Source organism: Ciconia boyciana, chromosome 5 (assembly GCF_034638445.1).
Source record: "Ciconia boyciana chromosome 5, ASM3463844v1, whole genome shotgun sequence".
Taxonomy (NCBI): Eukaryota; Metazoa; Chordata; class Aves; order Ciconiiformes; family Ciconiidae; genus Ciconia; species Ciconia boyciana.
The window spans coordinates 67440207-67454176 of NC_132938.1; the positions used below are offsets into that span (position 1 = coordinate 67440207).

Sequence of the window (13970 nt, forward strand, 5' to 3'; positions counted from 1 at the left end):
TTACTCTATGTAATTGACAAAAAGGCTAGGCTACGTTTGAATTAAAACCTTGACTTGGTTGCAAAGTTACCTCCAGAATCATTTCAGTGCAATCATTTACATAAAAAAATAAGGTGTTTGCATCAAAAAGTCCATCTTTTCATTCACCCTTGAGAGAATGGCGTATTTCCTGCTCTCAGAGAGACTTCAATCAAGAATTTAATTGCTAATTAATACTGTCCCCTCAGTGTTCTTTTAGCTAACACTAAACTATGATCCATTTGATTCACAAGTTCCTCAAGAGCACTTTGTTTTTAAGGTATTGCAAAGCAGTGAAAATAGAAGTATTTTATTTGTTGTTATCTATTCCAACATATATACAGACATATACATTCTTGGCTGTAGGTTGGGGTTTTTTTCTTCCTTTTTAAAAATCTCTATACTTGGCAGGAAGGTGAAGAGAGGTCTGTGACACTCTCAGATGTTTCAATTATGTAACATGCTGTCCTGCTGGAGAGACAATTTTGGACTTTTTTTTTTTTTGAGCTTGAATTAGAAAGAAAGTTTAAGGAACTCTGTTGTTAAGAAATCTTTGTTATACACGATGGTGAAACTACATAAACAGAAAGAAATGGTTGCGACAATTTCTTTCCAAATCCATGTTCTGCATATAAAAGGAGCATGTACAAGGCAGAGAGGGATGGGAATTATATAAATACACATATAGCTGCAAATTTCCTCTCTCATATTTTACAGATCAAAGTCTTTCTAATATATTTTGGCCATTTCTCTTCTGATTTCATTTTGGACACGTTAGCATTTTCTTTGTTAGTCCAATAAAATAGATGGCAGTTTGTTTGGTTTTTACTCTATTATCTAGTAGACTAACGCTCACTACTTTTATTATTTGCTTCTTGGATACATTATCATCCTGTTAAACAGATTTTCTGAAAATAGTCAGAAAACCCAAACACACCCACCATTTATGACTAATGAGCAGCTGCTAGTGCTGTTTCTGCTATTTTTCTTATACATGCAAATTGTTGTACGCTACCTTTCCACAGCATTTAGCCTTGTCTATGATCTTCAGTGCAAACTCCTTTCCTGTGGATCTAGCAAGAAAAATATGAGAACCATTAATTAGAAACTGGTCAACAAATTGTGGCATTATCTGCAAGAATATACATCGTCATAACAGAATGCCTTTACCCATGGAGATTGCTGACAGAAAATTCACAGAACTGACTTGATTTTGTTTTTTGTTTTCTCAGCAGCATTTACGCCTGCTGTTTCCCTGACTACCACAACCTAGCTCACTTTGTGTATTAATCCCAGGCTCCAGCTGCAATTCATTCTTCTGTGACCTGGCACAACTCTCTGTCACTTCTTTAATGCAACATGCAAAATTTGTCTTGAGCCTTCCACTTAGCTTTGTTCAACTGGTAGGCTTTAAAGATGAAATCATACACATTTATGTGTAAGCGAGCAGAAGAAAGGTTGATACCCTAGTGGAAAAATTCAATAGGATTCACCAGAGCTAAAAACCCATAGTTCATTACAGACTAGTCTAAAATCCTGCAGAATTTATTAGGCACTATTTTTGACCTTTTGTATTTCATTCATTCTTTATTTTTTAAGCATTCTATGTAATTCTATAGCAGTCATCTAAAGTCCCATGACATTTAAGAGGGTGGTTATATACAAAGTAAAGAGGATTACTGTTTTCAGTAAATATTCTCAGAGAAAGGAGCGCTTGTTTGCCTTTCGTCCCTTTAAGCGATAAAAATCTTCTCCATTTCTCCAGAAGGGGAGAAAATGAGAGGAAAAAAGCAACACAAATGAGGGTTTTTTTTAAAACAAAGACGACATTACTTATATTAATGATGAATGAATTAAAAATCACAAGAAAATGCCATAAGACCCTGTTGCTACTATTTTGTGTTGTGTCAGTACCTACAGACTCCAGTGTGCATCAGAACACCACTAGCATGTATGGAAAAAACCACTGGAGACAGTTACAAAAGCTAGTCAGGCATGTTTTTAAACTTCCAGGTTAATTTTCACTATACTTTTGGCATTAGATACAACTAGTCAAAATTAGTACCTTACAAAAAAAGGAACTGAATTAATGTCTCACATTCAATTTATCCATTATTGAAAAAATGCAGTACAGAATCTCTGCCCTGAAAGTGCAGCTCTATCTGTGAGGTTGTCATAGTTACAAGCTGATCTGGTCTTCAGATAGAAGTGTTATCGAAATGGTATCTGTGAAATGCCATCCTCTTATATTAGACACCTGATGTAAAATCTACTATGAATACAGTGTGTAATTCAGAATCACAATTTATGCATTATACTAAATTAAGTGCATTAAATGAAAGCCTGCAAACAATTGATCAGCAAAACCCACTTAGTAAACCTTCAGCACTTATGCTGTGTAGAAAGAGGAGTTAACATTCACAAAGCCAATTCATCAACCAACTTCAAATCCCTCTTGCAAATGTCCTTTACTACAGCACCTAAAGAGAAAACCCTGGATATCATCCACATAATTTGTGTGCCAACACCACTGCCTATCATACACCAGTATTGTCTGACAGGTTTCTGGTATTCCTCTGTCTAGCTGTCAGTGTCCATCTGTTGACTCATGTCTTTATATACAGACATATAGGCACCCTTTACAAAAGAGACCATCTTATTCTTTTTGTAGAACAGCTGGTATAATAGCATCCTGGCTCCACAACTAAGGCTTCTAAGCACAACGCCAGTAGAAATGAAGTATAATAATTAATAGGAATTAAAAGACAAGCATTTATAGTTGGCATTTCCTCTCTCGTTGTTATTATTAGCAACTATTGTTGTATATTTATCTTATATAAAATTCATTTAATAATGCTTCACTAAATATAAAGATTGGATCACATACAAAACTAGATTTTTAAGTTTAATTTTGCCTTTTTTTAAAAAAATAATTGGAAGGTTGTTTTTCTAGTCCAGTCCCCTCATTCCAAAAAGCACATATGATGTTTTGAAACCCAAGCGACTTAGCAGCCCCTTGTCCCATTTTCAGTGGAACTTAAGTGATTTCCAAAACACGCAGTCAATATTCCTCAAAATAGTAAATTATGTTATCTTATACTTTTAACCTGTTATCTTTCATTAATGTTGTTCACTCTATAGATAACAAAAGGATGTGCAGCCAGTTTCAGGGTGCATGGGAAAACACTGTGAAGCATCATTCATTTGGTGCCTGCACCAAAACTTCGGGTTTTTAAACCATGGAAGAGCCTTCAAGAGAGAAGTTATGCTGGGGCCTGATGGGATCCACCTGTCCCAATGAGGAAAATGCATCTTTGGGTGTAAGCTGGCAGGGCTGATCGAGAGAGCTTTAAACTAGAATCAGTGGGGGAAGGGGATACCAACAGGTTTGCAGTAGGTAAGCCAAGGGTTGGCATGGCATCGCCTGAGGGTGGCAATGCTAGTGGGAACATTTACACTGCTCCTGGGAGCATGGAGGGCTCAGGAGCATATCTGAAATGCTTGTACACCAATGCACACAGCATGAGAAACAAACAGGATAAACTGGAAGCGTTGGTCAGCTCTCAGAGGTATCATTGGTATTAGTGGGACTTGGTGGATGAGTCCCATGATTGGAGTGCTGGGATGGAGGGCTACAGGCTGTTCAGGAGGGATAGGCAGGGCAGGTGAGGTGGAGGTGTTGCACTATACGTAAGGGAGAGGTTCGATTGTACAGCCCTTACAGTTAGTGATGATGTGGTTGAGAGCCTCTAGGTGAGGATTAGGGGGATGGAAAACAAAGGAGATGGTGTAGTGGAGATTGATAGTAGAGATCTAGTACATCCTGGCTGGGAGATCAGTATTAGTAGAGATCGGTCATAGAGATCAATGCGGTTTTTTCCTCAGTCTTCAATAATACTGATAGACCTTGGACTGCCTGATGCCCTGAGTCGTAGGACTACGAGGGTGGGAACAGTGACTTTCCATTTGTGGACACTGAAATTGTAAGGGACCAGCTGTATCAGATGAATGTTCACAAGTCCATGGGGCCTGATGAGATTCACTCCAGAGTACTGAAGGAGGTAGTGGATGTTATGGCAGGACCCTTCTCAATCTTCTACCAAAGGTCTTGGGAGTCTGGGGAGGTCCCTGCTGACTGGAAGCTAGCCAACATTATTCCAGTTTACAAAAATTGTGTGAGGGAAGACCCAGGAAACTACAGACCTGTTAGTTAACCTCAGTTCCTGGAAAAATTATGGAGAAGATTATACTGAGTACTATTGAAAGGTATTTAAAGAATAATGCAATCATCAGGCACAGTCAACATGGGTTCACAAAGGAAAAGTCCTGTTTAATTAATTTGGTATCCTTCTATGATAAAGGTCACCCACGTAGTGGATGAAGGGAAGGCAGTGGATGTAGTTTTTCTGGATTTTAGTAAGGCTTTTGATACTGTCCCTCACAGCATTCTTCTGGACAAGTTGTCCAACTGTGGGATGAGCGGCTTCACGGTGCGCTGGGTGAAGAACTGGCTGAAGGGCAGAGCTCAAAGGATTGTAGTGAATGGGGCTACATCTGGCTGGCAACCAGTCACCAGTGGTGTTCCTCAGGATTCAATTCTAGGGCCAGTCCTGTTCACTGTATGTATCAACAATCTGGATGCAGGAGTTGAATGCACCATTAGCAAGTTTACTGATGATACCAAACTGGGAGGTGCTGTTGACTCTCTTGAGGGACAAGAGGCCTTGCAGAGGGATCTAGATAGATTGGAGCATTGGGCTATGGTTAATGGGATTAAATTTAACAAGTTGAAATGCCAGGTCCTGCACCCCGGACAGAGTAATGCCGGGCACAAGTATAAACTGGGAGAGGAGTGGCTGGAGGGCAGCCCTGCAGAAAGGGATCTGGGGATGCTGGTCAGCAGCAGGCTCAATACAAGTCAGCAGTGTGCCCTGGCAGCCAAGAGGGCAAACCAAATGCTGGGGTGCATCAAACACAGCATAACCAGCCGGTCAAAAGAGGTGATTATCCCGCTGTATTCAGCGTTGGTGTGGCCTCACCTTGAGTACTGCGTGCAGTTCTGGGCCCCACAATTTAAGAAGGTTGTGAAGGTCCTTGAATGCATCCAGAGGAGGGCAATAAAGCTGGTGAAAGGGCTGGGAGGAATGTCCTATGAGGAGCGGCTAAGGACTTTGGGCTTGTCTAGTTTGGAGAAAAGGAGGCTGAGGGGCAACCTCATTGCTCTCTACAGCCTCCTGAGGAGGGGAAGTGGAGAGGGAGGTGCTGATCTCTTCTCCCCGGTATCCAGTGATAAGACATGTGGGAATGGTTCAAAGCTGTGCCAGGGGAGGTTTAGACTGGACATTAGGAAACATTTCTTTACTGAGAGGGTGGTCAGACACTGGAACAGGCTTCCTAGAGAGGTGGTCGATGCTCCAAGCCTGTCAGTGTTTAAGAGGCATTTGGACAATGCCCTTAATAATATGATTTAACTTTTCGTCAGCCCTGAAGTGGTCAGGCAGTTGGACTAGATTATTGTTGTAGGTCCCTTCCAACTGAAAGTTTCATTCAGTTTCATGCAAGAAGCTACACAAGAAGCTTGAAAAATGAAATGGACAGAAATCCAGTTGCAACTCAGCTGGCTATATTGCCTTCTCACAGTTTTTGTAACAGACCTGCAATGTTTAAAGCAGTAGGGACATGATTACACACTGATGTGGTAATGCTTGTCAGGAACCAGAGTTTGTTGGTAGAAACTGTTCAAAAAGAAAAAAAAAATCAAGACCTTGGAGTCTAGATGTTAACACTGATGAGAAGCATTATCTTAAACCTGCACATGCAACAGGAACTTTTTTTGAGCAGTAATTGTAACATATTCAGATCACATGTAGCCATTTTTTTCTTTATCAGCACCATACTCGGCTAGTATCTCTAGGAGCTGCCACCTCAGTCTTTATTCCTTACACTATAAACCTTGCATGCTTGTACATCACTTTCTCAAAAAAGTATTAAAAATAACAATTGTAATTTGCTGCTATAAACCAGAAGGGTGTATTAGACATTGTGTTACATACTGCCTGCCAATATTATTCTCAGTAATAGAGAGAAATAATCCAGATACAGTATGAAGAAACAATTCTCTTGAGAAAAAGCAATAATGGCTGCAGAAACTTATGGATTTTAAGATCCATTCACCTATTTTTCAGTAGAGGAGGCCCAGGTTCAGCCTCAATACCCAACCCTTTTGGCCCATTTGGATGACTCAGCAAAAGTATCTATCTATGCATCTATGAAAGCTAAGACTGGAATGAGATGTTTCCATTCATAATTATCTTTCTTTTCATTTAAGTAAAACCAGCAGATGAGGATCAAATAATAGAAACTGTTTCTGTAACTTTTATGGTTTTTACAGATATTTGCTGAATTTGCCCAGTATTTGCACACAAGTTGGAGACTCCTCATAATATTTAAGAAGCTGACATAACTCTCAGATTGATGAAGATAGCAGAATGTGGTTCTAAAAAATACACTGAGAAAGTGACAGTCAAATCATCTGTTATGTTTGCATTAGCAGCAAAGTGTGACACAAAGCTTGCAGAGGAAGAGCAGTAACACAGCACAGGTCTGTAAAGGTATCCTGTCTATCCCGTGGGAAATCAGGCACAATAATATTTCAGAGTCTGGAATCCTGAAGGGTTGATTTGAAAAGTCTCTGGCTACTCATCGCACTACCTCACAGAAGAAGCAAGCACAAGGGAGTCGGTAGCACAGGCTAATAGCCACCAACTGCATGCTTTTAAGAATACCTTGCCCACAAGTATACTGAAAGCTGTGAAAAATCATTTAAGCAGCAGGCAGTAGGGATACTATAGCAGCAGAATTGCTGAGGCAGAAGGGGGGTCTCTCAAAGAATGTTTAGATGCCACATACAAATTCCTGCCATGCACAACAGTCTGTTGTATGAGGGGATTTCTTGAAGATCTGTGGGGTTTCCTTAAGAGCCTCCATTAGAAGGTGATACCTCCTTTAGTTTTTGGAATAAAAAGCCATGTTCCTCTGCTGCTCTCATATCCCTTTGCTGGAATAACACATAGGAAGCTCTGTGTGTTTTGCTATGCTTAGTTCTCCGGAAGTGTAGAAATATCTTTGCAACTGCTCTTTGCTTTCATCTCATCACATTTGCTATAAAATTATGCTAACGCATAATTTATCCCGTAAAATAAAACAGCAGTACTGAACAGTTTCCTTGCTCACCGTTCTACGCACTCCTTTACAACAGCAAAATTGCCATCACCAATCACCTTCCCCACTTTATACTTCTCAAGAATGGTAGATGACCCTGAGCACTTGTTTCCATTCACACCTGCAAAAAAGCAAGGTCAATAATGCAAGCTGAAGAGAGGTGTCAGCAGGATGTAATATATCCCCAATGGGTTCCGCGATACAGAACAGTCACAAATGCAAAACAAAACTTAAAAGTAAGCTGTTTTCTTCACAGCTTATTCCCTTGTTTTTCTCTCAAACATAAGAAAGAGCAAGATAAGAGTAATCAGAGTTGTTTGACCTTTTAACACACAAATATTACTATGGTTTTGTGTGGACATATTCTAAAAGTAATGAAAGCAGTTAGAAGTCCTTAGTCTAAATATTTTCTGAACTCAAAATACTTTTTTTGAAGTATCTTTTTGTGTACTCAAAACAAAAATGCAAATAAGATTCATCTACAATGCATGTAAAAGAAGGAAAAGTTAGATAAAACTTTCAGCAGATAAGCTGAATTCCTTCAAGTTCCCTTAGCTGCTGCTGAAACATCCAAAATGCAAATCAGTTTGACAGCTGCTTATTTCAGTATTTTTAAATTTTAAAAAAATTGATTCTAAAATGAAATTTAAAAATAATTAAAAAATAACATTGCTTTAAAGAGTTAAGGAGCAAAAGGTTAAGTTTAGCTAAGGTCAGCTGATGGGCTAGTGGTTCTACCTGAAGCACAATATGCTGTTTTGAGGAGGGCTCCACTTTCAATCCAGCCACAAACACATTTCTGGTGATACTCTGCAGGTCATGTTCAAAATCACTCAAATTCCTAATGTTGACTACTAAAGAGCAGGGTCCACTAATATGCTAACACTTGACAAAAAAAGAACAAAATTTATTTCCTAGCTTTACTGCCTCAATGTAGAAAATGCAGTAACAATTTTTCCAAGATAAGGTTGTCGAGAAGGTATCAGACATCTCAGAACAAAAAATGATTTGGAGTAATCAGGAACCATCTGAAAGTGCTAAACCAACTGTCACCTACAACAAAATTTTTGCAAGGATTTTTATCAATTATTGGTGTCCTACCTTCGGGACTCTGGCAATGGAGTGATTCAGGTACACCATTCACATTGGAAGACGATCCGCCATGTGGAGGGATCTGTGGAAGTACATAAGAGCTTATTATTTACGATGGTAAAGTAATCACAAGGAGGAGCCAGACAAAAAACCAGCAAAGTTAAAAAAAAAAAAAATAAATCCTAAAAACACCTATACAGAGTCACTTTACTTTGCTACTCCCATCTTATTTTTATTCTTGCTTGCTCACAGTTCATCATCATCATTATAATACATCATTGGCACTTGCACCAACTTAAGATTCAGCCCTGATATTTCTATTTAGGTAAGCAGTTGAACAGATTTCAGCAAACAGCAAAGAAAATTCCCTCCAGCTGCACCAAGTTCCATCTAACCACGATAGAGCCAGTGTGTGTGGAGGCAACCTTCCCTCCTCATTCTACACAACAAGATCATTACAATACATGCTGTGTACTTTTTCACGTAAGCCAGAGACAGCCATCTCCAGACAACTGTTCAGTGGCCAGTGCAGTAAGCATGGGCTCTCATGCTGTAGTCTAACACATCTCTTCATAGCTGGCACTGTCTGAGGTTTTCCTAACTGAACTCTGTCAATATATGCTCCCTTTAGATTAGCACTGAAGCATGCTAGGAAGGTAATGTAGAAATGCTTGCACAGCCCTACTAGTTTTCATTTAAAGAACAGAATTTCGGCATAGGTGGCTGGGTACATCTACGATAGTCAGATTTGCTTGGTAATCTAGCAGTCTATATTTTAGGTTATTATGGATGTGAAGATTTATGACATCTACAAGCATTTCAAGTTAGATGTCTGATATGCATCCAGACATAGATCCAGTTTCAGTAACTGTGACACTGTGTAAAAAACAAGTATCTAAATGATTTTGAAGGATGAAGGCTCAAGAAAACTACTTTTGCTGCACTAACAACTTAATTGGTATCCAATCTGAATCTTCACAATTCTACTTAAAGTCATACTGTCATACTGCCCAGGGACATACACAACAATCAATTTTTATTTTAAAAAGGGGTGGAGGCATAGGAATGAATGCCATAAATAGTAAAATGTACTGGATGTGTTCTATGCACCACTATTTTATAAGCTCTCCCATTACAGTTAATATAGGGATGCTTTATGAAATTAAAATACATTTTAGATCATCCTCCCTCCTTTACGTAACATTTCTTGCTGTTCTGTGAAGTTCCGTATCTTGTTTTCTTCATGGGCTACTATAGTAGTTCTCACCACTCACCACATAAAGGATTAAAATGCTTCTCTGCCTTAAGCTCAGTGTCTGTTGAAATGGCTTTGCATGACACCAGGAATGCAAATGAAGCATTTTCCGTTTTAGCTGACATTGTCTGGTTACACTGCTGAATATTTTAAATCATTAAGACTATTGTCAATGAAAGAACTGAACTGACAGATAGGGATATTGTCGAAAGGCGCATGAAACGCTAATGAATGCTTAAGTTTTTAGTGTCAGCTGAGCTGCCAAATCAGCTAAAGGTACAGTAACTAGAAGCTGTACAACTTAATTTTGCAGAGCCTCTAAAACAATTATGTTTTCTAGCATTTGGCATAGAAGTAGCATCAAACAGCAACCAGTCAGCTGCTACTCTGCTCCTTGCTAATAACTTAAAACCAGGCTATGTTAATGCCGCTGTCTTTCTGAGTTACCGATTTATTTAACAAGGATCAAGAACAAGGACATTTGGGTTAAATGACATTTGTGCAAAATCACAAGTCAGTCTCTTAACCAGTCAGTCACATTTTCGTCAAACATGAAGCAGAGATAACAGAACAGATCACTGCAAAGTATTAGTCATCAGCCAAAAATATTAATAATCTAATATGGATTTTCAGTGAGTGAAAATAAATGGGAATACCTAGCCCACATTTCCAACTCCCTTCATCTTTGTAATCAGGTCAGAGCATGACTGGGCACATTGCTTCTTACCACAGTATTTACAAGAAGGAACCGAACAGCAACAGGAAAAAAAGCTAAAAGGAATACAAAAAGGAAAAAAAATCTAATACTGCTGTTGTGGCTGAGGTGCTAGATCAGAATCTGAAATGGCAGGTTTAACCTTAGCTCTGCCACTAATTTGCCTCATGGCTCTAGACATGAGGCTGAACTCTACAACAGAGATGGCCTGTAATTTGGGTGCTGTAGGTCTGTGTCTCAGTTCCTCAGCAGCAAAATCAGTCTAGTCTTTCACTACTATGTCAGTGCACAGTAGAAATAAACTCTCAAGATGTCTGTGAGGTGCTTGACTAGCCAGAAAAGGTGGGGATGAGGTAGGAATTTGACAATAAGTGACACAGAATAAAGTGCTTTTTATTATTAAAGTAATTTTCCAATAATTTAGCTACCCAGTGACATGTAATATTTAGAGTATCTTGTACTGTTGGTATCCCAACAGCTGCAGGTATTTTGAAGGTGAAGTAAAGATTTTGGATGTGCAAGTAGACTTGACTGGTTCACTAGCCATTCCTGAAGTAGCAAGGAGAAAAGGATGCATGTTGCTTTGATACTACACTAGTGAATATGGATGGCATCTACAATCACACCACAGATTAGGTTTTGCAACAATTCCTCCTCATGTATTCTAGTCCACACAGCACTACTGCTCTCTTCCAATACTGTTCCCCTTACACATGATAAATTCAGAGTGCACAGCTCTTAAATCCACCCTCTCACATACACATGCAAGTCCTAGAAAACTCAGACCTGAGACAGAATTTGATTCTTTCTTTTTAAAGGCTCACAGAATAATTTAGAGCAGCAATGGCTATCCAGCCCTTCAAATAAAACAACCGCCTCAGAATGTGGATGCTACTGGCCAAGAACATCTTATGCTGACAGTTACTCCTGTTGCATTTAAACATTATGCAATACAGAATATAACAATTATTGCTTTTACTTCCCTCAAGTTGTCTCCCTGCAGGTAATTTGTGTTTCAACAGCACATCCAGAGCCAAATCCACAATACAACATAGTTGCTAGAGATACTGAGAATATTTTGGTGAACACACAGTTCTCAAAACTAGTTGCGTATCATTTTACAGATTAATTAAAGATGCTGTAAAAAGTTACAAAAGGAACTGAGCTGAAAAAATCCTGCCCAACTGTTTTGTTTTCTTCACATGCTAAACTATTTTCTGTAGAATAACAATTTTTCCAGGTTCACAAAAATATCTAAACACATTTCTCTATATTTTATACTATTTTATACAGACTGACTGTGACTTACGTCACCAGGTTTACCAACATGACATGTGGTTTTGTGAGAAACACTCACATTAGATCTGTCATATCCATAAGCTTGACACACCTAATTTAGTACCCAACGTGCTTATTACACCTCAACATAATAACTAAGGAACAGGTATTTAGCATTCTTCCTTTCACCCCTACTAATATCCAACCCATTAAAAACTCTATTTTATACTTTGTACTGTAGGATTTTTTTTCTTTTAACTATCTGTTAACCAATGTATGATGTGCCAGACAGCTGCATCCTGCCAGATACTGTGTGTATTGGGTTCTCTACTTTTAAGTTAATGATAAGAAATTGAAAGAACAAATAATAAAAAAAAAATCAAACAAAAAACATAAAAGCCTTTAAATCGTCACAGAGTCCAAGAGCATGAACTGAAATGGGTATGCAAGTGCAAGGTGATGTATAAGTAGCAGCGAGGGGCTGGCCCAAGATTCCCTTAAAATCTGGATCAGGGCATAAGTCAGTGATTTGGGAATGAAAAAGCAGCAGCTTGACAGTCATTTTAATCAAGCTACATCTACTGGTCCAGTAGCAAACATTTTTAGTAAATCTTTTCAGTCAAAATGCTACCATATCTCTGAAAAAATGTAAACATAGTGCTTGTATTTAAAATAGAAATGTGCAGGGACATAAGAAAGTAATCCCAGATAACTACACATCTGGTGGGATTTTATTTTTTGTCTCATGAGAGTGTGAGGAAGGATCCATAGATATAAACCTATATTTTCTCTTGAAGTGGAATGGTACCATAGTTGACAAACCTTTGCACTCAGGATTAGATTAACTGCCCATGACATGAACATTTGCAGAAACATTGGAGGCTTTTTTTCATATTGAAGGAAATACCTAACTTCTTGGCAGCTACATGGGGTAGTGCGTTCTAGAGCACCCATCCAAAGGTTTCCTGTGTCTGTCCTTCTTGCCTGTCTGGATAGAAATGAAGGACTTTTGCCATCAGGCTGCTAGGCATACAAAGGTCCTGTGTACATTGTCCTGTACACGTTTGTGCAAGTGCTTCTTTGACTTCAGTCAGACCTCCTATGGTTGCTCAGCATCTTCATAGTACGTCTAAGATGCAGTAAATGTGCTGCCCTTGTCCTCCAGCACATTCATAATGTGCTGAAGAGACTCTGAACTGTATGGTACACATGTGCACGTATGTATGCACACCCACCCCCTTGTGTCTGGAAAATTCCAGACAGAAATATGGGACCCCTACACAAACATTATTGTTACTATTTTCATCCTGTAATATCCTCAAAGTGCATCTAGCCAAACTTAGGAAAAGTATGTCTAATATTGTTAACTTTTCCTTGAGTTCTGATTGGGCATTGCTGTGGTAATCTTTCATCTGAAGGCTAAGAAGAGAATGTGAACTCTCATACCTTCAGAAAAACTCCTTGATATTCTCAAAGAAGCTTCCTCTGTCTTTAAGAAAACATTCAAATTGGTGATGAATCTAACTGTAGACTATGAATATTTTAGTGAAATTGTGAATTAACTGTTTGCAGAACTATTATCTGAAATCTGGGGACACTTTTATAGCATCGCTGTAATTCATCCTGAAAGGCTGCAGTAAGAAAGGGCTAGAAGATATTCCAAACATAAATGAAATGTTATTTATATAATCAGTATTTCCAGTGAGATGTTGTTAGTATCTATTATTATAATGCTTAATAGTAACAGAATCTGTAAGACAGAAACTTCATATTTTTTAAGCTATACTTAAATACTGCTAGTAACCCCACTATACTGAGAAGCTAGTTGTAACAATACAATAGCCAGTTAGAATGTAGTGATTTTGCTACTATTAATTTGAGCATACATGGTATGGCATATATATAATGTCATGCATTTTGTTGCACTGCTCTGGAAACACAGAAGAACCACATAAAGATTTACCCTTTTTCTAAAGAGATTTTGAGTTGCATCACATTACATAAAGCATTTAGCAAACTCATTACAACGGTGAATGAACTTGACACTAAGTGCAATACCTTGGTTTCCCTACCAGCACAAATTAGCCAACTTTTTTTATCCACTGTATGAGCAAGAAAGATGCTGAATTGTAAATTCAAAGGCAGCAGTTAAAGAGTTCCTCTAAGAACTGCTATTGCACCTGTGTCACTAGGTTGGATAATTGCATGTAAATATTCTTAACATGTAACTGCTAACAGAAGCACATGTGTACAAAACTGAACAGATTAAAACCTTTATGAAGATAGGCACTGATGCTTCAAATCACCTAAGCACATGTTTACATTAAAATCCTCATTGAAGTAAAAGGGACTACTCAATAGCTTAAAGTTAAGCAAGTACTTAAGTTATTT

General features: G+C 38.5%; 1 protein-coding gene across 4 annotated transcripts in view; it reads right to left on the reverse strand.

Moving 5' to 3' along the window:
• Nucleotides 1–13970, reverse strand: part of DCLK2 (doublecortin like kinase 2) — a 93171-nt gene that overhangs the window by 20448 nt on the left and 58753 nt on the right. For all 4 annotated transcript variants that reach the window (XR_012042680.1, XM_072862591.1, XM_072862588.1 and 1 more), the window contains 3 exons: nt 8341–8413; nt 7252–7360; nt 1034–1091 (listed from right to left, as the gene is read on the reverse strand). Coding sequence is in view for 3 of the 4 variants with exons in the window: in XM_072862591.1 (XP_072718692.1) it covers nt 1034–1091; nt 7252–7360; nt 8341–8413 (240 nt within the window). In the remaining variant the exon portion in view is untranslated. The remainder of the gene's footprint in view (nt 1–1033; nt 1092–7251; nt 7361–8340; nt 8414–13970) is intronic.